General features: G+C 39.4%; 2 protein-coding genes across 11 annotated transcripts in view; one reads left to right on the top strand and one right to left on the bottom strand.

Moving 5' to 3' along the window:
* The window catches only part of FAM210A (family with sequence similarity 210 member A), a 16,378-nt gene extending 4,094 nt beyond the window's left edge, over nt 1-12,284 (bottom strand). Inside the window, exons 1-4 of one of the 6 annotated variants that reach the window (XM_080611973.1) lie at nt 12,150-12,268; nt 10,598-10,709; nt 1,982-2,105; nt 289-761 (exon numbers count right to left, since the gene is read on the bottom strand). In XM_080611973.1, the coding sequence (XP_080468099.1) occupies nt 289-737 (449 nt within the window). In that variant the 5' untranslated portion in view covers nt 738-761; nt 1,982-2,105; nt 10,598-10,709; nt 12,150-12,268. The other 5 variants (XM_080611972.1, XM_080611970.1, XM_080611974.1 and 2 more) reach the window with 5 other exon arrangements.
* RNMT (RNA guanine-7 methyltransferase) overlaps nt 12,228-24,826 on the top strand; it is a 24,694-nt gene continuing 12,095 nt past the window's right edge. For 2 of the 5 annotated variants that reach the window (XR_013956324.1, XM_080611965.1), the window contains exons 1-8: nt 12,228-12,331; nt 13,815-14,091; nt 16,251-16,383; nt 17,813-17,935; nt 19,317-19,432; nt 21,335-21,516; nt 22,116-22,280; nt 23,502-23,619. Coding sequence is in view for 4 of the 5 variants with exons in the window: in XM_080611965.1 (XP_080468091.1) it covers nt 13,831-14,091; nt 16,251-16,383; nt 17,813-17,935; nt 19,317-19,432; nt 21,335-21,516; nt 22,116-22,280; nt 23,502-23,619 (1,098 nt within the window). In the remaining variant the exon portion in view is untranslated. Of the gene's footprint in view, nt 12,332-12,534; nt 12,711-12,779; nt 12,918-13,814; nt 14,092-16,250; nt 16,384-17,812; nt 17,936-19,316; nt 19,433-21,334; nt 21,517-22,115; nt 22,281-23,501; nt 23,620-24,826 lie in introns of those variants that run through there. The other 3 variants (XM_080611966.1, XM_080611968.1, XM_080611967.1) reach the window with 3 other exon arrangements.

Raw genomic sequence — 24,826 nt, 5'->3', positions numbered from 1 at the left:
AATGCTGTTTGCATCCATGCATCTTCTGGGGAGATGAGCATTCCTTCAAATGTTACCGACATATCTAGTACACAGCAAGAACTGCATGATAATAGTGTGTACATGACAATCATGAATCCTGTATACTTCCGATATAAATTTTATGCTTGAACTAAAAATGTACCCTCATTTCCCTATTATGTATAGACACACTTTTTAACGTAATAATAATCTATATTTCCCTTCACTTCTGAAAGTCAGTCTCAATTCAAAAGCAGTATTAGGCACTGCAACAAAATACCAACTTACTGCATGGCTGCATAGTAGAAGGATCCAAACCACACAGTGGAAGTCACAAGATGCACTGGAATCATGACTTTTCCATACTGTTTAAAAGTTTTCTTAAATCTCTGAACAAGACTAATTGATTTGTCTTGTAATGGATCAGATTCTGAAGAATCGGATTCTACAGGGCTCTGCTTGGGTGTATCAGTGGCTGAAGTCAAACGATTTCTTTCTTCTAGTACTTTGTGAGGACTGTCTGCTGGCTGTGATGAAGAAGCATTTTTATTTGAGGCAAAGCATGCTACAGTTGCATGAAGACATCGCTTAGGAGGGTCCAGTGCCAAAATCACTTTGCATCCAATATTAGACAACACTGATTGTCCTTTTAAGCACTGAAAGATACCAGTGCGAGGAAGAACCAAGTATGTCCCATGTGCCAGATGAGCAGCAGTATGGAACAGACTCCGCTGCATTTTGATGAACTGTGGCTGAGGTTTCTATAGAGAGGAAACACGAAAAAAGAGTAAAAAAACTGCATTTCAATAATCTATTTGCTCCAATGCCACTCAAAATTCTCAAATTTTACATTGCTTTCTGTTCTTCTACTTTAAAAGGTTTTCATTATCTGCCTTTTCAGAAATCATTACCTTTATTAATCAGATAATTTTAGATCACTCTTCTTTAGCACTCTGAACTAAAATGGCCCCTTCACTTAACACACTCTGCTCCTCACAGCTAAAATGCTCATTCTACTCTCTAAAAACATTTTTGGATGTTTACGGCTATCTACCGCTTTTATCTGCATAATCTAACACAGTTATTGAAAAGTTAGCCTTGAAACTTCACTTCTAGTAGCAACTGAGAGTTTGAGTCACACTTTGAGCCTAAGTGAATGTAGTATGAACTCCCTGATGTGCAATTAATTAATTTTCAGTGTCAATACATTTTTAGTTTTGATGTAACCTTTCATGTTCTATACTCTATACACTCTTTTGAACAGAGTTCACAGTAAAAAAATTTAATAAGAACCAATCAATAATCAATAACCTTAATAGCAACAAACCTATCCATAATAGCCTGCCCATACACATCTGTTACGAAGGGGGATGGTACTGTTGAATATCATGTATTAACACAAGCAAAATGAACTACAGTTTACAAAATATTATAATGCAAAGAATATTTTAAAACTGTGTATAACCCAGTTAACTTTATGATTTTGAATACTTAACAGGTATTCCTGAAAGTTCAAATGAACCTTTGAGAGATTCCCCGCAAGAGAGGAATTTTGTTTGACATGTACAGACATCAAGCCATCGTATGTTCCTTCCAAAATGAATGCTTTAAACTAGCAAATTAAATGCTCTCTCCTTTCCTTTTTACAATGACTGCAAATTATAGAACTAATTTTCTTTCTCTCCAAAAAGAGTTAGACTCATCGATTTTATGCAACAAATGCCAGTTAAATCAGTTATATTACAACTTTTCAATCTTCCTGATGCCTTTACTTTAATTATCATACCAATTCTTGATCCAAACTAGAAATCATTCAAGTTTAATTGAAATTCCACTGTAATTTTCATCTGCTTCCCTTCACATATAGCCTTCATTTAAAGCAGGTGTTTTGACAGTGAATTTGTCTAGGCTGCTGAAAATTATCAATACTTCATAACACAGGCAGGAGTTAAAGAAAAAAAAATAATTAAGCCATACATACCTTTTATTACTTTCCAGATATGCAACAACAGAAATACAGTAAGGCTTGTATCTTCAAAAAGTTGCAACTTTTCCACTAGTTCTCCACTTCTCAAATATATGGCTTGAATATATGGATGACTCTGCTAAAGTAGAAAAAAACGCACATTTAGAGAAACAGCAATAAAAGCACACTAATATTAAGAAGATTTTTGGTTAGCCTGAAACCTTGCTTACTGAAGAAATTGTTGGTATAAATTCCCCTTTGGATACTGACACGCTAATGGGAGGGTTTTCTTCCTGTGTAACTTAGAAATTCCTCAACTGTGAATTACTCTTTCCTTCCAAGAGAAAATGCACCTGTTGGATCATTCCTGCCTGTATGTTTTCTAGGTATTTTTATGCTATTGTTGTGCTTGAATTAATTGCAATTACTAAAATTGTAATGTCTGATGTGAGGAATGGTTTCAAACTCCCCGAGAACCTCAATGTTGCACGTGAAGCATAGACATTCACTTTTGTTACACTCATACCAACAGGAGGTATTGCATCACCAGGGGAAAAAAGGAACTCTTGTCTCTTCTGAACAAGCAGTTACTGGGTTCTGTTGAGTTATGAACTCTCTGGGAGCAAAGGAGTACTGCTGCTTATAGAACAGTAAATCAAGTACAGGTACTGCCTCTCAATGAGTCAGTCTTCTGTAAGAATTCACTGGAAGCAACAACTGCATGTGGTATCTCTGGTTTTACAAGCAGCAGACATTCTTGCTGACTTCTCAGATCTAAATGCTTCTCCAAACAAAAAGCAGTGAAAATGCTCTGCAAAGCTCAAGTGTTAAGATGGCATTCTGTCACAGACCAACTATCTTACTGATTTATAGAAATCATAACAAACTGGAAGGAAACACCTATATTGCTTCCATATTGCTACTTACACTCCTTTCCTGAGGGGTAACACTCTCCACAGAGGACTATTTTCTCCTCTCACCAATAGTACACAACACTGAACATCAGACCGTAAGTAGATTTTCGTAATATTCAGCCAGTAGACTTGGCAAAGGTAACTATCCATCTATAAGAATTTGGAGTTCTTCAGTCAATTTCTGCCATTCATCTACTTTCAGTGGATGGTACCCTACTGAAAAATATCTGTTCCAAATGAGCTTTTAAAATTGCCACCATACAGCATGAGGGAAACCATGCTAGCACTCTGATTTTGGTTCATTAATGTTATTAGCAGAACTCTGCATTCTGACAGCCTTGGAAGGAGCTCATTCTGTACAGTAGCAAGAGGAAACTTAGTAAGTATTTCTGAATTTTCTCATTCTCATGTAGCATGTATAGCAGCATTTCTCAGAACACCATTGCTAGGTTTTGCTATCCAGCACCTACCTGATGGCACAAAAGTAATACCATACCACACCTCTGATACACTGCAATTGCTGCAGAACATTGGGGCATGAAATGGCACCTGGGGCAGGTGAGAATTCATAGCCAGCCATGCCGGCTAGCTATGTTAGCCAGCAGCCAACATAGTTGTAATTAATAAATTAATTTTAAGGCCTCTGCTCCCTTTAAAGATGGGAACTACCAGGGCCACTGACAAGACTTGCCATGAGACTTTTCCCTCCCCTGCTATATCCTCAGATGGACTTGGAACTCATTAACTAAAGGATATTTTCTCCATGATGCACGACCTGGTTGATCAAAGGGAGGGTTCCCTAACCACCTAGGGTAAGAGTGTCAGCCTATGGATTTAAGACACAATTTTATTTTCTAAGTATAATAGTTTTCTTAAGGAAATTACCCTACTCTAAGGAAGTTAACACAGTAAGCTAAATGGTATCCAAAATGCCATCTAGTGACTTATCAAAAGTTGTTTCTTCATTTCAGTGTGTGTGTATTTTTTTTTTCCCCCATGCTGTTGCACAATACTGCAAAGACTCAGAAAAGGACAGAAGCTTCAGATACCAAGGTGGAAAAGCAGCCAGTCTGTGGCATGAGAATTCTGTGAGGGAAGTGGTTGGAAAGGTGGGGAGTAGAAGTTGTTTTAAGCATCTTGGATTTCTACATTAAATTTCTTTTAAAAATATCATAAGGAAAAAAAACCAAAACAACAAAACACTGAGCTGTCAAAGGACATATATAGATGTTCTCTGCTGTAAGAATCCCATGTGGTCAGTGACTGAACAGATGCCAGTATGCCAAACTATGAAATGATACACAAACATCTGGGATAAGGTCTCCTCTGCAGTGCTGTCATATTCTGGCTAATTAGTGGTATCTCCAGCTGGCTGTAAACTGAGCTAAAGAGATCTTGGTTGTTCAGGGCATAAACCTGGTTGGGATTTAGTTCCTGAAGGCACCTCTGTCTCGTGGCAAGCTATTAACAAGCCCTCAGACATAAAGGGAGTGCTCTAGTGGCCTCTTAAGGAAAAGATCAGCTTCTCATTACTCTGCTAGAGGTTTTGTTTAGCAAACTCTTGTACTTCCATTATAATTTACTTTGGCATAGGCCTGATGTGCTGCAGGAGTACCCTATCTCCTAAACCTTTGCCTTCCAGTGATTACTAGGAAGTAGAGATTAGGCGTGCTTTTGTTCCTGAGGACACTAAAAGCTCAGGATCTTTTAACGTCAGAGTTGGTCTATGTGACTATCACAAATTCATATGTTTGGATGTGTCTTACAGGAAAAAAGAAACAAAGGATGGATCATTGGAAAACACAGAAGTAATAAGCCAGGCCAATATAGGTACAGCAAAGGCTGCTATGGATATCTGCTGTTGGAAAGTGAAATCATGCCAGAGATTCTGCCAGATGAAACCTTCATCAGGGTAATTTGTATAAAAATACTTACGCTGTTACAATTAAGTTTTTTTTTAGCTAACAGAGAAGATAAAAGACAAGAATGTGGGTAGACGTAAGATGGCAAAAACTTTAGTGTAAGTTCTTTTGTAAAAGAGGTCAAAAAGCATCTGAGGGAACTGAGGGTATAGTATATGTAGAACACACTGGCTTGTTTTCTCAGTTCTACCAGAAACACTCTGGACATAATATGTAAATATGGATGACTTTAAAACGTTTTTACTTGTTCTACTACTGTTTAAAAAAAGAACATTAATTATACCACAGGAGAGTTCCCAATGAAAATCCATGAGCTTTTTTTCACTCCCAAGGGACCTTTCTACAAAAACAGAGAACTGATTTACATTTTTGTAATTGTTAGCGTAAAACCAAGCAAACTTTGAGGCTTCTGGGTCACACATACAGAATTCTGAAAGGACACAAACCAAGTTTTCAGAAATCCTTTCCAGCACAGCATGCAGTCACTACCAATGGATGGGAAAATGGCAGTGTACAGAGACTTTTTATTCTTTGTTTTAGTACTTTTAGAGTGTATGAATAAGTATTTTATATTTTGGCTTTTATTATTATTGCAGTGTACCTGATACAATCTCTAAACTAAGAAAGTTGGCTATAATTTGAAGCTTCGGCATCACTAGCTATCTAATCTTGTCTACCATTTAGAACTAAACCCACAACACCACATTTTAAGTTAAAGGGAAAAATGCAAAATAAGTAAACTCTTGTTTACCAAAATACCTTAAAACATTAGTCCTATCCCACGTCCACCACTTCTAATCTCTAATATCTTCACTCAGTAAATGCTACGCTATAACTTTGAAATTGATTACATTACTACATCTCAATATTGATGTAAGTGGATTCAAGCCAACAACTTGTTTAGCCTTGCTTTATCTGAACTAGTCTTGTTCTTACTAAAATAAACTCAGTGAAGTCAAGAAAATAGAATTAACCTTGATAAGGTCTCTACACACACAGCAATCTTCAGATATCGAACCACTAGAAAGCACAACAGAAAGTAGCCTTAGGAAGAATAAAACTTGTTGTAGACATTTATGGAGTCTGAACATTGGATTCAGAAGGCACAGTAGGAGAACTTAATGCAATGCCTGTGTGTTGAGTTACAGATCTGAAAGGCTAAACAGAAGGGTTAACAGCTGATCTGCACCCAGTCAATATGACAGCAGTATCTCCATTTACTTCCATATAGGAATGCGTTAGATTTTAAGCACACAGCTGAGTGTTATTTCAAGTGTGAATGGACTTTCCAATTCTTCTAAAAGAAAGTATCACAATCATTTGTGGTGCTTTTTGCTCTTCAGAACTGTATTTTTAATAACCGGTGCTATTTCATCTTTCAACTGTTTTCCTGCTTTGCAGGGGTGAACAGCTACACTGGGTTTCTTCATTCAGAAGTTTCATTCTGCCCTCTACTGAATTTTTACGTAAGTACACCTCCTTTACTACAAAAGGTCTCTCCACAATTCCTTTCAGCAAGTGTCAATTTGCTGGATCATCTTCTATGTTAGTTCCAGAGCCCTCCAAAACAACAGGCACATGTCAAGGGAAGGAGAAGAAAACAAACAACCCTGCCTTTTGAAGTGCTACCTGATTTGATTTTTTCTGTCCATTTTCCCCCCTAATGATATATCTGCAATAAGCAAGTTAGAGAAGTTATCCTTTTACATGTTAACTAAGCTTAAAAATAGGCATATACATCTATGCTAAAAAGATTTTCTAAAAAAAGGCCCTTTGTTAGTTCAAAACCAGGATTGTACTTGTCTGCTTATTATTTTGCCTTTCTGCACACTACCTTTCACTTTAAGCTAATGATAAAATAAGATCTAATTCTCTCTCCTTTTTATTCCACTCATATGTAATAACTTTCCCAAGCAACTCCTAATAGCCTCTTGTCTCCCAACATATCATTAGTTCATTCCACTCAAAACACTTGTGTTTTTCTGTCAGAGGACAATTAACATGGAGGAGTGTGTGTGCTAGGGTGCAGGTTTACAAAGCAGGGGGAAGTTTCTACTAAATGACTAAAAGGGGCTGTGAAAGGTAGTTCACATAAGGAAGCCTCATGTCAGCAGTTTCCTGCATGTGGCTTTGAATTCTTTCAGGAGAGCAAAAAAAGAAAAAAACCCCAAACCCCACAACTGCACTGGTGAGGAGGAGTCACATGCTAAAACACAAACACACAAATCCAGAGACCACTTTTCTACACCTCACTGAAACACTGTTTAAAAATTTCTTTGGCTCTCCTCTTTCCATGGTTCATTGAACTTTGGCAGATTCCTCACCTGTTAACTTTCGTTGAGCATCTCAAAGAGTTCTGACTCTACATTTTAAGACACGCTAGAAGGCATTAGAAACATAACTATTAGTTACACTTTGACGATTAAGATAATTTCTTTTATGAAGTTCTGCTACCTCTTTTTAGAGGTCAGAGCTCCTGTGCACATCTCTTTTCACTAGCAGAGCCATCAGTAACAGTCAAAAGATTGAAGTCAAAACTGAACACCTTGCTCAAGAATTCCTGCTATTCTTACTTTGGATCCTAGTAGCCAAGCTCTTTTCTCAATTCATAATCTTTCTGCTCACCCAGGACTTTGCTGCCTGATTACAGATTATATAGATATATAGATTATAATATTTAAGCAGCTCTTGGAGTCACAATCAAATATTTATTCCTGAAAAGTCTAATGAAACAACTGGAGATACTCTGCATTTATTAAGGATATGCTTAAACTTAGATCTTCACATCAACTTTGTACAGCCTTCTGCCTCATCTTCCATTGTGACTACCAAAATGGTTTCTTTTCTAGCCAAGATAAATGTCATTTTTGCCACCTTGGATCTTTGCAGGCCTTGTCTCATTGTTCTGGTCTCTTCCCTCCCTAACCCAACCGTAATCAACAGAATTGGCTGTAATAATATTTTAAATGCCAATTATACTATGTAACAATTTTATGAAGCACTTAAAACAACAATCCTCAGTAAGTAGCAAGTCTTTACCCTACAAATACATCCGAAGTTCTTCTAAGACTTTCAAAAAACATCCTCAAAGAAAAGCTCTGAAGCCTTCCAATTAGAAACAAAGTAGGAATAAGTGTAAACCAGCCCCTTCCCCTCCTCCCTCCCTCCTTGCTTCAGTAAGAACAGAATTCATATTCTGGACGCATTAGGTTCAAGATTTCTTTCTTTTATTCTCTCACCACATTTATTTCACATTTCCAAGCTGAAAAGCTGTCATTTTTCCCAGCAAAAAATACAGAACGTTCATCTCCTAGCAGAATTACTGTTGGCAGACGTTCACTTCCAGTATAAATCTTTTCTAAATATTCAAAGTAAGTGTTGAATTCTCTGTTGTGAGTTCAAACTTGCCCATATGGGGAAATATGTGTAGTATCAATCAGAGTATCTTGAAAAATTATGTGTGAAGGTGCTGATCATAACATTTACAGAACACACACATGCTCAAAACCACACTCTTCATCTAATTTTTAGTAAATGCTATTCCCCCTGTTCTCTACAAATGAGTGTGAACGGTTCCTATGAAAGCAGTATTATTTTTATTAAGGTCTTGATACCGGAGCAGATAAACTTTCTAGCTCACTATTAAATTTAATGCCTTTCACGGCATCTATTGCATAGTGATCACAACTGCTAATGTTGCTAGCCATGGAAGCAACAAAATGATGCCATCTACAAGTGTCCAAAATAGCATCAGACTCAGAGAGCTGTCTTTACACCAGAAGGAACTCTGATGGGGCGTCCGTAATAGGACCCTAATAATGCTTCCACTCAGAGTCTAAAGTAGCAGATTTACTACACTGCTTTGTTCAGTCTGAGAAAGGAATCCTGTGACTGCACACTGCATTATGAGATGCGAACAACAAAGCCCAAGGCTTGTGTTTCAGCACAGAAACATCACTCCATCAGAAAGTACTATACTAAGGTGCCATCCAATTTTAACATCAGCAAAACCAGCTTTTAAATCTACAAAATATTAAGAGCAAGTAGTTAAGTGACTAGCATATGCTGGGGCTAAGCACTACCATTACGGGTAAAAGATGTAGCCTGGAGAAGATGTTAGCCTTAGATGATGAAGATGTTAGCCTGGAGAAGAGAAGGGGAAACCTCATAGCAGCCTTCCAGTATCTGAAGGGAGGCTATAAGGATGCCAGGGAGGGACTATTCATTAGGGACTGTAGTGATAGGACAAGGGGTAATGAGTTCAAACTTACACAGGAGAAGTTTAGACTGGCTATAAGGAAGAAGTTCTTTACTGTGAGGGTGGTGAGCACTGGAATGGGTTGCCCAGGGAAGTTGCGAATGCTCCATCCCTGGCGGTGTTCAAGGCCAGGTTGGACAGAGCCTTGGGTGACATGGTTTAGTGGGAGGTGTCCCTGCCCATGGCAGTGGGGTTGGAACTAGATGATCCAAAGGTCCTTTACAACCCTAACTATTCTATGATTCTGTAAGATAACTGCCCTCACATTCTACTCAACTCTTTGACCAACCACTTTTGCAAGAAGCTTATAGAGCTTCTGTAAAACCAATTATGTCCTTAACTGCTTGTTTACCAAGACAGAGAAGAAATGGGAGGACTGACATAACTAAGCACACCCATCTGGCCTACTAATATCTGGTTAAACCATTATTTTCCTGACAGTCTGAAGTGACACATTCTTAAGTCCAACATCCGTTGTTCATACTGATGCACCTGTACTGTTACCTTCAAGACCAGCTGAATTTAAGAAGCTATCACCACAATAGATCATAAGGATCTTTTTAACCGAATAATAACTTTCTACTCTTACTGTAAGTTTATTATAGTGACAGATACGCGAAGACTAATCTCTGTTTTTTGAGGTATCATGATCCAAAAATTAAAAATTGAGAAAGAGTCCTATAACTTGAGCAGTATTCTCTTCTTGCTGTTGTTATTGCCATATTGCACAATCTGTATGTCTCAAGTCAAAGAATATACTAGAGGTACTTCATAGTCACTAAGAATCCCTGACCCTGAAGTTGATCTAAAGTCATGGAACTAGGTAGTTACCTATCAGACTATCAAGGTAAAATCCTTACGATCTATTGTGATGATACCTTACTGTCCAGGAAGGCCTCAATCATGTTTTGGGCCCAGACTTCTGTTCTGTTAGTGATTTTACTGCATTCTTAATACTGAAATATTGCTGACTGATGTCGAATTTGTATCAACATCTAACTTTCAAAGAAGTTCAGCTTCAACTATCTGGGTTCACCAGATGGTGTTCATCAACACCAAGAACAAGATCTTCTTTCTGATCTGCCAAATAATCGATTGCAAGGAATGTTATGGATTCAGCTAGCAGTTTTACATTTTAAAGATCAGTGCTTTTCCTGCTTTTGCAATTAAATTTATTGTGGCCTTATTTTCAAGGCTAATCAGAACTTCCTACAGATCCAGAAATATGTCAGTATGCAAACTGAGGGCTGTTATCAGAGATAAAGGGACACCAAGAACTCAGCCTTGCAAAACCAGCTTCAGTTTCTTGGTGATGCCTAGAAGCATACACACACAGAGCTAGGTCATCTACAACAGGAGAATTACACTGGTCCTTTTAAAACCCAAAAACCAGATCAAATCTTTTCTTATCAGCTACTACAGTCTGTGAAGTAGATCTGTAGACAGTCATGCAAGACAAAATCTTCCTTACGTACTCTTTAAACAGTCTGAATTTGCCTACTCAGTTTTTGCCATGTCCAAGCCACCTGATACCCACCTACCCAAATCATCACATGATTTTTTTTGTCCTCCTTAGTGGAAGTGCTTCTCAAGCAGCAAGCGCAGCAGTTCAACAATGTTGCCACAGGGGCCAGTCATAACCCTTGTATCTTAAACAGAAAAAAGATAAATACCTGCTGTCAGCCTCATAGGAGGTGATAGATGTTGGAACACATTATCCTCTGTCCACACATTTCCCACATAGAAGCAGCTACAAGTCATATAAGCTAGCGACAAGTTCCAAATGAGGAACCTGTTCCCTATCTCCCCCTAAAGTAGCAAAACTCTGGCAAGTCATTTTATGTTTATACTTGTAGCAGCAATGGCATCTTGGTGTTTAGGTAGACTAAGGAACACTTTCAGTTCAGGACTAGTTTTGGTAAGGAACTCTAGGTCACTACATGTACTACCTTCTAAAGTAACACTTTCTCCTTTGGGCCAGCTTGTAGAAGGCATTTCAGAACCGTACATAAATTAAGTTGAACACATAGTTTGTAATACCTGACATAAATCCATATTTGACTTAACAGCTTTAACTAAATTTCTTCCAGAAACATCCTTCCATCAGAAAGGCTTCCCAGTCTAACTCCCTGGATAACTCTCATAGTTAACTACCAGAAGCAGATTACTAATGAGAACTGTAACTCTAGGCAACTTTGCCAAGACGTCTGTGTCCTAATCACAGCCAGCCACTAGGCCTCCTATGGATTCAAAAGACCTCTAAAACTAGTCCTTACAAAACGTAAGAGGAAAAAAAAAAAAGTGCTGAAAGCTCAGGACGAGCAAGTAAACATAGTTTTCCTAGTGAACAGGGAAGGGAAGGGAAAAACAGACTTTTCAATTTTGATTCTCCTGCTCCGGGAAACCAGCCTTTTGCTTGTATTTGTCACATGCCACAGCAAGTCACATAACACCCGTGCAAAACATTTATTAGGCACGAAAACATTTATACAGCCACTTTAAGTAGTCTAAAAAGTCAAGACACGCACAAAATCAGGTGCCTCGGGAGAGCAACACCCAAACGAACACAACCTAACTACGGCCCTTTAACGGTTCAACTTATCTGGGACTCCCGGCCGCCATTTTTCACGCCAGACAACACGCCCCCCTCCGCTTGGTAAACAGCAAGCAGCCGGGGGGAAGGCGTAGAGCTCCGAATCGACCGCCCTCACCGGTCACCAGCGGCCGCAGGGCAGGCAGCCCAATCCCGGCAACTGCAAAACCAGCCGGGCCTGCGGGCACCCGTGCGCGGCGAGTCCTGCCGCTCCCCACCAGCCGCCGCCGCCGCCACCACCACCACCGGCCGCGCCCTCCTCCTTTTCCCCTACCACCCCCCGACTAGGGGATCTCCGAGAGCCGCCACCGCCCCCCCTCGGCCCCGCTGCATGGGTACCTCGTGTCCCAGAGGCCACTCCTGGAGCTCACGGGCCCTGCGCCATGAGACACACCGCGCGGCGATTTCACCAAAGACCGCGGCCCCCGTCACCTCCCTCGGCCCGGCCCGCGTGCACGGCAAGCCAACGTGCAGCACCACCCGTCCCCACCATCACCTTGAGGCCCGGTGGGACTCGACTGCGCAAGCGCGCAACTCATCCACCGCTCGCACACTCTTCTGGGGCTCGTAGTCTTGCCCTGCCGCGGGATGAGACCGGATGTGACGGTGCCACGTTCGCTGCCGCACCGCGGAAGGCGTCATTTCTGCAAACAGGATGGCGGAGCGGTGTGCGGCTGGGTGAGTGCTGCAGACCCTACCGGGCGGCCCAGCGACGGCGTCGCGGGGTGGCGGTACGGCGGGCGGCGTGCCCCGAGCCCTCTGCCCCGCGGGCAGCCGGGGTGGGCGGGGCTGAGACCGCGCTGCGCCTCCGGGCGTCGCCAATCGGTTGCGGCCCCGCCGGGGCTCGTGGGTGGTGCCGCGGAGGCGCGCGCTTTGTCCGTTGTTGTGGTGGGCCGGGCTGGGTCTCGCTTCGGCGGGCAGTGGGAGCGCTCCGCCTGCCGGCTTCCGGACCCCCGCCCTCAACCCCCCGTGACGCAGCGAGAAGACATGAGGGCCTTGCACCGTTAATGAGGTGCTGCTGCGGTGACTGTCGCTTCTTTGTGCGGCCGACTTCGAGGTCCGTGGGGGCAGTCCTGTGCGTTCCACGTTCCCCGGAGTGTTTTGAGTTCTCTTCCGAAGGAGCTGCTGCTGAGAACTTGGTTGCCCTCGCTGGTTACGAAATTCGGATAGCTTCTAAATTTAGGCCTTTAAAACATCAGATAAACTGATTGGGACAACCGGGTGACGCTAAGAAAGGGTGTGCCGCTTCGGAAGCGTGAGTTAGGTGATGTAGCATAGTGGAAAAGTTGTTTCCATAGTTATGCTTTGAGGCCATTTGTTTTGACGAAAACTGTTCCGGGGTCTCTGTATAAGTGGTCTGCTTAATTAATGCGTTTTGGTCCTTGTTAGGAGGCTTAAGCCTGTACACAGTAGAGTGTGCATGGTTTTTGTTAGACTAAAATAAGCCACTGTTTCAGAAAAGGAGTTGCCAAATTATCTTATGCAGTGCTATACTAGAAAGTATGTATCCTGCTTGCCGATAATGGTGTAGAGAAGGCTGGGGTGTGATAGAGCCTGAATGGGCCGCATAACAGTGATCTGCTGTCCTACAGGCTGTATAGATGTTTGTGGAGATAAGGAAACCCAGTTACAGCTGAAGATTCCTAGTACTAGTGAGACTTGAGGCATAGCGGATATTCTTGGCAAACTTGAAAATCCACTCCTGATATGAAAATTTGCTCTTAAGAAACACCTTGATTTTCTTGTTTGAGGGCATCCATTTGCAAATAGATTAAATAATGAGTTTACTAATTTGAGGGACTCTGCCAGCTTGTGTTTCTAAACATAAAGTGGTTTGTAGTTTACTTTTTATGGGGAGGGGAAAATGGAGATTACAGGCTCAAAATGCAATAGCATGTTGCCATTGAATCAATAAAGGTAGCTAAGAGACTCAAACATGGAGAGTAAAAATTTCTCTTAATTTGATCTTACTGCAGTGACAGTACTTTGAAATTGTGCTATATTTATAAAATAGTCAAATTTGAAGCCTGTGTTGTCTAGGGCAAACTGATGTTATTTTTTGTAATGCCAGCATGATAATTGAAAGTCATGAGTGTAACCAAAAGTAAAAAATTCAACACTGAAAATAGTTGGTGGTTTGTTCTGTTTTTTCCCTCTATAGACTTCCATTCTGATAAATGGACAAGGAGACTCACTTGTCAAAAATGGCGGATTTAACCAACAGTGAGGAAAAGGAAGCAGAGAAGAGTCTGGATGAAGAAGTGGAGAAAACGCCTGCTACTTTAGAAGCAGATTCAGGTGTTAGTCAGGAAGGTGATAGTTCAGCTTCAGGTACAGTTCACTCCACTGCAAATGAAAAAGAGGTCCATAGTGGTAATCAGGATGGCTCAACAAAAGGGAAGAATTTAGACTCTGAAGATGAACCCCGTAAGAAAGCAGTGAGTATCATTTATTTTGAGCTATGTTCAAATCCTTGTTTCAAAGCCTTAGCTCAAGAAAAAATTGAAAATATTGATACTAAGCATGTGTGAACCAGTATGAAACACCAGATGTCAAAGTTTGTGGTTAGTTTCCTAGCAGAATAACAGGTGCAGAAGTTATGTTGGGCTTAATGGAAGAGAAGGAGGGCTAGTAACTTGAATGTTGAGAGAACTGAACTCAGCATGTGCTTACTCCAATTCTAAGACTATTGTTCTGTTGCCTCTGTGGTAGCAATCTGGTAGTGCAGTGTAGGGTTTACTGGCATTAGTCCAAGTCCCGTATCTTGAATTCATGTTTTGTATGTTGTTTTCCTGTGTTTGAGGTTCTCCCGCAAGATAATCTTGTCCTTTCATTTCCTTGGTAATGTATTATATTATTTAGAAGACTACAAACTTCATCTTCTGTGATATAATTTCAGTATGGTTTGTTAGCAAAGTGAAATACTGAAAGGTTTACAGATGGTTTTTTGTTTGAAGACTGCAGGTGTAGCAGAAAACATTTGTCCTTTTAACTGGGAGGGTGAAAAAGGTAATATGATGCTGTCCTTTATTATGTATGAGCTTGCAGAAACTGGTGCTGTCTAATTTTGAACTTTTGGGATATTTGAGTACAAACTGAAAATGCCTTCGACCTAGTGTTTTGTTTCTCCATTCAGAATTTTTCCAGGATGTTAATTTATGGCTAAGAAATCTAATAAAATAAAAAGTGCCCTTTGTTGTGGTAGAAACATTATTAACCCTGTCATATTTTTAATAAAGTAGCTCTGGAATATGGTTTAGGTGGACAAGAAATACATTGGCTTTGCATAGCTTGAGGGTGTAGAGAGGTGATTGCATTGAACGCAGCTGCCAGCATCTAGATGTTATTGCTAATGGCTGTTTGCAACTGTGCTTGCAGCAGCTGAGATGTGTTAATAGATTGTATTAATGTGTCCTCTGCACTTGTCAAAGTCAGCTGTTCTCATTTACGTCACCCTCAGTAGCTGTTCAGGGAGCCATCTGTGCCTACCCTAAAAAAAGATTAGAAATGGTCAAAATATTTATTAATATGTTAGCTAAGTTGTGGTAAAAAACAGATGATGGGATCATAGGACTTCTGTGTTCATTTCAAAGGTTACCAAAATGATATGAAACACTACAGAATTCAGGTAGTATTTTAAAGTTCTTCAAACCTTCTTTTCCCTTTGGGAACTGCTATTTGAATAATAAAATACTTGGATGTTGACTTTTTTAGTCAGCTGTGGGGAATGTTTTTAATTGCTGTGTGAATTCATACCGGCTGGGGCCTTGTAATATGTTTGTGGGTTTTAACTGAGAATTGTTCATTCTAGTTTGTACTGTTATTTCAAATACTGTTGTATCTCACAGAAATTGTATTGGTTCCCCGCATTATTATTTTATTTGTTTCAATTTTGTGCGTGTAATTGAAGATTATTTTCAAGGTGAAGATCTGATTCTCTGTGTCACATGGGACAGAGATCTCTTGGAGTATTTACAGTTAAGGCTAAGCTGGAGACACTTCTACAGCTAACTGTTAAGCATTAAATGGGATACATTGACATTACTCTCATTTTGTTACCATAGTCTGTCTAAAGATCTGGCAGTGGGATCATTCTGTTGGGACTTTATGTGACATCAGCTAGTTGGCATTTTGGTTAAATATGCAGTTTATACACTTCTGTTAGATGTAAACATTGAATTTCTCAAACAGCATTTTTCAGGAAGTGTAAAATTCCTCAAGAAGGAACATCCTCTCTTGAATCCTAGGCTTAAGGGGAATGAAACTGATTATTTGAGAATGATGAGAGTATTAGACAACTGAAAATTAAGTATGTCTATGAAAAAAAAATGCTGGCCTTCATCTGTCAGAAATTACTCAAACCAACTGAAAAGGGGATTAAATTTTTTAAGGGACTTGTCTGTGTGATGATGGGAAGTGCTGACATCAGTACCAGGACAGATACAGAAAATATTTTTTTTGTGTGTATATATATATATATATATATAATGATGGTGCTCTTCATAGTATTCCTTGTTTACTATCTTAAATCTTTAAAGTGAACATGTGTCTTTTAAGAATTCACTGTTTGAGTCTATTCCTTCCCTCTTTTCTATAGTGTAAGGTAGGCCATGGGCAAGCTGTAGCTGCACATTATAATGAGCTTCAGGAAGTTGGATTGGAAAAACGTAGCCAGTCTCGCATATTCTACCTCCGAAACTTTAATAATTGGACAAAGAGCGTCCTCATTGGTAAGCTTCCCTAACTGATCACTTAGACTTTCATAAAATCTAACTAATTTTTTGTATCAAAATGTAATTTTTTTCTGCTCTCTGATGTTGGTTGTGACACTTTGTTAATACATAATGAGATTTTCAAGTGCAATAAAATACTATTGTTGAAGTGCCAAATGTATGCTAAAGGTTTAAAGATCAAGTGACCTGAAAACTAGAAAAAGTTCATACTGGAAACTGCTCTTTGTGACATTTTAAAAGATAAAGGTACAGCTTTAAATCATAAAGAATCTGTCCTTCTTAGATTGAGCTGTTATTTAAATCTATCTCAAATAACTTCTTAACCTTTTCCTAAAACAGTCTGTCCTTGGATCTCGATTAAGCAATTCTGCAGGAAACTTGAACTCGGATATTTTTCTGTATTGCCTATTGTCAACAGTGTAAAAGATTAAAAACTAGGGGATATAGTTCTTTAAGAGTCAGCAGCTTTTTATGAAAGGCAAAATCTGCTGTCCCACAAATTAATTCCAAAGTGAGGAAATGGAGCCATCAGATACCTACAAACAAAGAAATGAATTATTGGCAGGACACCACAGATTCATGAAGAGAGATCTATGCCAGGAGATGTTGGCACTGTTTGTCTTACTGTGCTGCTTTTTGTTGTGTTGTGTCAGAGCAGTTGGAAGCAATATTTAGATTTATATAAAGCTGTTCCTGAAGCCTGTGTTGAAGACTTTCAGTTGCGATGAATTTCAGTAGTGTGTTGTAGATGTATCGGAACATATTTCATGTCTCTTACTGTGAAGAAAAGTTGCTAGCATGCAGATATGTTTCACGTAATACGCCAACATCAGTCAGAGATAATCTAGGCAGAGTGAAGTTAAAAGAAAAAATGAAACTGGTGTATGTAGGGCAAGAAGACAGCAAGCAAGTACTTAATGTTATTGCAAGACATAGGCAAGTGAGTGGAAAACATTATGCATTTATGTAATGTGACTGCAAGGAAATGTTGTGGCTGAAGCATTTAATTGGCTTTTATGCTTCTGCAAAAGGCTTTCCCATACTTTCAGATAACATCTGCTTTCATTATAATGGTAATGAAAGGGAACCCTATTCGCCTACTCCGGCACAGAGTGGTTCTGTAGTGGTGTGCAGCTTTGCCTTTGTCTGCCAGGGAAACAGTTCAGCATTCCAGTTACACTACATGCGAAGCACATTAAGCACAGAAAATATTCATTATCTTCTCCATAGTTTTAAAATGTTGTGGTTCCTTTCATCATTAGTGATTTCTAGAAAGAGAGGTGCAAGTCTAATACTAAGAAGACTTCTAGGCAAAGTAAGTTTTGAGATGTTTTAAAAATCTCCACTGTTTTGGTTCTTTAGGCTTCTCTATACAATACAAGTGAATTACAGAGAGTATGTGAGTTCCCTCTTGTTGTTTTTCTAGGTGAATTTATAGACCGGGTACGACGGAAAAAGAATGATATAGCTGTTCTGGATCTAGGATGTGGCAAAGGTGGAGACCTACTGAAATGGAAAAAAGGCAGAATTAAAAAGCTTGTCTGTACCGGTAAGAAGATGAAGTAACTTCCCAGGGAAGTCCATTAGTGTTTTATGCACGCATCTCCAGTCTTTTCTTATTTCCTTCTTTTAGTAAGCCCAAGAATGCAATGGTATGCCTTCTGTCAAAAAGTCTTCTGTTGTCTTTTAATCTGAAGACATCAACTTGATTGCCAGCATAAACATAAGAAACTTTGATTTTCCATGTAATAGCTTTCTGTTCAACTCGTAACTAAAAACTAGTATCACTCAAGAGACACACTATTGCCACAGATTGTCTTAGGCAAAGTGTAGCACTGGGAAAAAGACTGATGTGTTGTATTTCATATCTTTTCTCATACATACTATCTTGCAGTATTTTTTAACTGTTGTGAAAACACACAAAAATTGCATTAACAAACAAAATAAATCTCGCAATGTTGTGACAGAAAATGATTTTGTGTGTTAGAATCAAGGAAAGACTTTCAGAAAGGGGAAGAGCTGAAAACTGATTAAAAAACCTCTCTGTTTAAATAGTTTGCTTAGATGTTGGGAGGGAGATACCATCTTCTCTTTTCCCAAGGATAATCAGAGGAAGTATTACTTCACTTCAAATTTAATTAAGATACCAAAATTTCATAACATCCCTTTAGTGTGAATTATTCTGGGATATTCTGTATTTTACAGCTCTTTCTTGCCTTGTTCAATTGGCAGTCTTCAAATACAGTTAATTAATTTACTTACAAAGTTCTCATGTAAATTTATTGCATATTGCTAGTTAAAAAATTTGTGCAAACTATTATTATTCAGTGAAACTCTGTGCTTGAGAGGAGCAGTCTGAAAAAGAAAATTAGGAAACAATTCCCATGATGATATATACTGATATATATATATATATATAAGAAATAACTGTGTTTCAACTTCTTGCGTATTTGAAAAAAGATGAAGAGCTTTTAATACTTTTTTGAGAAACCCTGAGGGCTGAACTGTTTTAGCTAATGTATACTAGACACTGTGGGCTGACAGTACTTAATATCAATCACGTAGTATCATTGCTTGAAATTTTGAAGGCTTGCTTTGCACTTCCGAGGATGGGAGCTTTCTAAAATTTTCAGATTACAGCTTTTGTCTTGAAATAAAGACTGAAAAGCAGGAAGAGTTATAACCCCAAACACTTCCTGCAAATTAAATTCCTTTTCTACAAACTGTGTTCAAGGCCAGGCTGGACAGACATGGGCAACATGGTCTAAGGTAAGCTGTCCCTGCCCATGACAGGGGGGTTGGAACTACATAATCTTAAGGTCCTTTCCAACCCTAACTATTCTATGATTCTGTGAAATTGGAAATATGGAAGTGGTTGTTTACACACTTGTTCGGTTTATTTGTTTTTCAAAATTTCTCTCCATATATAGATATTGCTGACATTTCTGTGCAGCAGTGCAAGCAGCGATATGAAGACATGAAAGCCCGATGTCGTTATAATGAACGTATTTTTGATGCAGAATTTATACAAGCGGATAGTACGAAGGTACAGTGCCTATGCTTTTAATGTTTTGGAGGTTTAACATTCTTTTGTTAAGCAAGTATAGGAAATGATGGTAGTGCTGTAATATTTTGGGCATGTATATATTTTCAAGATCAGATTGGTGTACTGTCAGGAGAATCAGCCAAATGGGTTACTGGAAAGTTGGTTTAAGATGTAGTTTTATTATTGTTTTACAGTGTAAAATTCTTGAAGTCTGAATGTCTTTCTTAGATAATAAATCTGCTGCTTTCAGTTCCTTTCAGTTGACAAGAGGAAGGGAATGATTACTTACCTCTGGAGTTCTCGGAGCCAGCAGAATGTATTTTTATGCTGGAAGGAGTAAGGGGCATTTTCTGATTTGACTTGTATATTTTGCTTATCCCAGGTTTTTTTTGTTTTGTTTGTTTCTAACAGCATTTTAATTACTGTAATACATATCTTAAAAACTTGTCTCATAGAGCAGATTTCTTAGGTTGTCTGAAGGTGATGGTGAATACATTACTGAGGCTTAGGAGATGGTCTTGTAACCAGCACTACTTTTGCTTTGTAGAAATGCAGGCTGAAGGATAGAGCCTACCTGGTTCCAGCATATCTGAGGAAAGGCTGAACCTGTTCTTCCTAGTCTTGCAGGAAGGGTTGTTTGCTTGGATTCTTGGTTGCTTCTGCTTCTCAAGAATACAGTCTGTTGCAAATTCCTCTCAGCTCAAACTTGGGGGAGAGGGGAAAGAGCCTTGATCAGGAAAGAAAGGGATATTTCTGTGTTGCTATTACAGCTTAGTCTTAAATATGCATCTGTTTTCTATTGCATGCATCGTCCTGCCTGTCTATGCACACAAAAGTTCATCTCCCTGACCTTGTGTCTCTGTAATCTATACTGTATGTAGTGCAAAATCTCATTCTTGCAGCTTGTCTAATTTTGCCCACCTCTGTTTCTCAGTTTCGTATTTCTTTCTCAAAATGTGGAGGGGGGAGTAAATGAACAGATCAATTGCTATGGGTATGTGATGTGTCTGTTTTTTGTCTTGGCACAGACAGAACATTGACGGTATGTAGGATGAACTGATAGGGTCTAGGAGTGAGTGGGTGGATGGAAGTCTGGGAGCGAAGAAAACTTGGGTAGAACTGTTAAGTATGAAATATTTTGAGTACAGAATCCACATCATGGTCCTTGGGGAGAATTTGTGTGCTCCTGTGTTACATAAGGTGGCTAGTAGTATTGTATAAAGGAAGCCCGAGCAAGAAGAATTGGAGAACTGCTGAATACAGGGTCAAACTGTGGCAAGCTTTAACCTGATAAATTTCAAGGGCTCTGAAGTTCTTCAGAGTTACTGATTATTTTGTCTGGGGCGGGGAGGAGTGTGTTGGTACATATGTATATATGTGTGTGAGAATACAGGCAAATACAGCTTGATGGGCAGTGCAAATTGCTATACTTAAATCAACTCCTCCTCTCAATTATATGTTTAATGGGTCAGTTCTTATGAAAGAGACTTCCTAAACAGAAAATTAATTTTATAATTGCTTTCTGCTAGAATAGTGACTGATTATAAACCCTCAGCAGGAAAATATCTCTGGAAACTATTAGGTAACTAACCTTGGGTTTTGGCCTTTCAGTGTAGTGATGTTACTTGAAAACATGAAAGGAACTTGGGGACATGATAACTTCGAAATGTGTGTGTGCATTCTTGTTCCCAGATGCTGTGCATGGATTTCTGTGTAGCAGAGGACTTACTCTTTTTCGTCTTGCTCTTGTTGAACTTGTAAAGGAATGGGGACTGAAAGGAAAAGCTTTAAAGAATTATAGGAGTAGTGTCTTTGTTGGAAGATTTAATTGAATTGTGCTTGGCTTTGTAGCTTTTGTCACACTTTTTTTCTTCTTTTTTTTTTCTTTTTAATCTATTTCAGGATCTCTTGTCTTCTAAATACAGTGATCCAGATATGCGCTTTGACATTTGCAGCTGTCAGTTTGTTTACCATTATTCATTTGAGACATATGAGCAGGCTGACATGATGCTTAAAAACGCTTGTGGGAACCTCTCTCCTGGAGGGTATTTCATTGGCACAACTCCAAATAGCTTTGAACTTGTGTAAGTGCTTTTATATTTTGTTAGTTGTTCAAAAGTCTGTGAAGCATTGTTAAGTGATAATCACTCTTACAGTGCTCTGATATGTTTGTGCAAACAGGCAAGTTTTTTTACAACAATTTTGGATTCTAGCCAGGAGAATCTCACTTGTGAACTTGACTCAAACATAAATCTGTACTACTAACCCTTGTCTCTTGCATCTGTGGCTCTTCTGCTTAGAGTATATATAGATGTTCATACATAAACCCTCTGTAATGACTTACAGCTAAATAGCCATAGCCTGGAGTGTAACTGTCAGGGTTTTGCTGTGGTTGTTTCAAGAAGCGTAGCTTATCCGTGGAGACTGTCCCTTTAGTCCTTAGGATGTTGTACAGGAATGATAAACTGCTAAAACCTAGTATTCATCTTCTAATTTCATTGTTGCCTTGCCTTGTTAGGTCAGGGAGGTGAGAAGCTACAGAGATCACTGAATGCTGTAGTATTGGGAGAAACACTTTCAGACCTCGTATGCTTTTCTATGCTTGTTAAATTTTCTACAAGTTTTCTATGCTTGTTAAATTAAAGACTGGTCAATTAATGTTTGCTTATATCTCATTTTATAGAAAGCGGCTTGAAGCTTCAGAGACAAATTCATTTGGGAATGATGTGTACAGTGTAAAATTTGAAAAGAAGGGAGAATATCCTTTGTTTGGCTGCAAGTATGATTTCCATTTGGAAGAAGTGGTTGATGTCCCCGAGTTCTTGGTTTACTTTCCATTATTGGAAGAGTAAGTTAAGTGTTTGAATTCATTATACAGTGAAAGCTGTGAAACGTAATAAGCATTTGTTTCATTTGTGTGTCATTATGTGACACTTGCAGAACATTATATTTTGGCTTTCTTATATTTTTCAGTTCTTAATTTTTTGTTGTTGCTCCAAATGCAGTGGTTTCTTGTGTTTCCAGCCACAGCTGTGATCTGTCCATTGCACTCGGTTGAAAGTCAGAAGTTGTGAAGACTCAAACTGTTTCACATGAGAATGCCTGTATCTGATGATCTTAAATGTCTTTTCCAACTAAATTGATTCTATGATATATTGGATCTGTCAGCAAACCTTTAGTGCTGTCAGATTTTTCTTCTTTAATCTTAAACTTGTTTTTTTCTTTTTTCTTAGGGGTTCATTCTACCTTTCTTTAGAATATAGAATAGAAGAGAGTTATTTAGAATAACTTTTAGTCCTTCAGCAAGCTGCCTTGTATGTCATCTTCATCATGGTTCTTCCTTGTCTTCTTCAGCTTTCTTCAGATGTTCATAGGATTTTTCCTGCAACTTATCTTTTCTTCCTCTAAATCATATTCATCTGTGAGCATGCATTTTGCTATTACCTCTGTGTGTATTCATATTTGCCTTTCTCAGCCTGTCTCCTGTGGTATAGATAAACGTTTCCATGTTGTGTGTTTTCATGTCATTCAAGCTTAGTATGGCAGTTAAACACTATTAAGCTTTTGCTTCAAACCTGTATATTTTCACACAATTAATTCGTAGTTCTCTGTGACAGGTATGAATATCTGTCACTGACACCCGTAACTTCAGTATTGTATGACCACAGGGCTTACATATAATTGAGATATAAGGCACTAAATCTAGCAGAGAGAGGCTCTTATCTGTAGTATGTGACATGTCAAGGTGGTGATGTTCAGGGAAATTCATGTGGTCTATCTGGAAGTTCAAACAGAACTTATTTCTATGTGTTGGGAGAAAAGATATTTTTCTATTGAAATGTTTTTAAATTAATTCTGAATGGATTTTTGTTGTCCTAATTAAAAAAAAAATACAGTTTATGTTGGTAGTGCATTTTTTTCATTTAAATGTCTACTAAGAAAGCAGGTTCTAGAAGAAGTGTAATCCTAGTGAATACCATAAGATGTCACTGTGGCTTAAAATTGTTCCTTAGAAAATAAAACTACAATAATTTCATAGTTTCCCTAATTAAGCTTACTGTTTTGACAGAATGGCAAAGAAGCATGGTATGAAATTAGTCTACAAAATGACGTTTCGGGAATTCTATGAAGAAAAAATCAAGAACGAGGAGCATAAAATGCTGTTAAGGAGAATGCAGGCCTTGGAGGTAAATATGAAGTTGTTTCATTTAAATAGTATTTTACATCTTGTTAATTATTTGTGCAATCATTGAAATTCCTCTTGTGAACACTGTGTGATTAATTAAGGGCTACCAACAGAAAAACTAAACTCCTGTGGCTGAAAGTGTGACTGTGATGGGTTGACCTTGACCGGCTGTCAGACACCCACCAACCTGTTTTTTTGTTCCCTCTTCCCAACAAAATGCAGAGACAAACTAAGAAAAAAACCTTGTGAGTCAAGATAAAGACAGGGAGATTGCTTAGCAGTTACTGTCATGGGTGAAACAGACTGTCAAATTGGAGAAGATTAATGAAATTAATTACCAAAAAAAGGGAAAAAAGAGTAGTATGGTGAAAACCAGACAAATCTAAAACCACCTTTGTCCCACTCAGTGCTTGTTCCCAGGCTCAACTTCACTCCTGACCTTTCTACCTCTTCTCACCACCCTGTGGTGCAGGGCAATGAGGAATGGGGTTTGTGGTCAGTCCGTAGCTCTGTCAGTAGTCTCTGCTTCTTCTTTCTCTTCACACTTTTACCCTGCTCCAGCATGAGTTCCTCCAGTGGAATAGTGTTCACAAACTGCTCCAGTGTGTGCTGTCTCAATGAGGCACAGTCCTTCAGGAACAGACCTTGTGTGGGTTGGTTCTTCATGGGGTTGCAGCTCCTGCCAGAAAACCTGCTCCTGGTTGGGCAGCTTTCCATAGGCCACTGCTCCTGCCAGGACCTTGCTCCTGTGTGGGCTCTCCACAGGCTGCAGCTTCCTGCAGGTCATGTCTGCCTGCTGCAGTGTGTGGTCTTCTATGGGCTACGTTGTGGGTATGTGTTCCAGCGTGGTCTTTGATGGTCTGTAGGGGCACAGCCTGCCTCACCATGGGCTGGAGAGGAATCTCTGCTCTAGCACCTGGAGCACCTCCTCCTCTCCTTCTGCACTGACCTGCAGGGTAGTTTCGCGTTTTTCCTCACTCTTTTCTCACAGCTACTGTGCATTTTTTTTATGCTTTCTTAAGCACATTTTACCAGAGGTGCTACACCCGTGGCTAAGGGGCTCAGCTGTGCCCTGCGGTGTCTCTGTTGGACTGGTGGAACCAGCTCTGTCCAGCATGGGGCAGTCCCAGCCTCTTCTCACAGAGGCCACCTCTGCAGCCCCTGCTGCCAGTGTGTGGGCACCTGCGCTCAATAGAGTGATTCAGTTT

This window comes from Psittacula echo (genome assembly GCF_963264785.1).
Source record: "Psittacula echo genome assembly, chromosome: 2".
Classification (NCBI taxonomy): domain Eukaryota; kingdom Metazoa; phylum Chordata; class Aves; order Psittaciformes; family Psittacidae; genus Psittacula; species Psittacula echo.
Note: the sequence above shows the minus strand (reverse complement) of the source record. Positions and strands in the feature narration are given on the sequence as shown.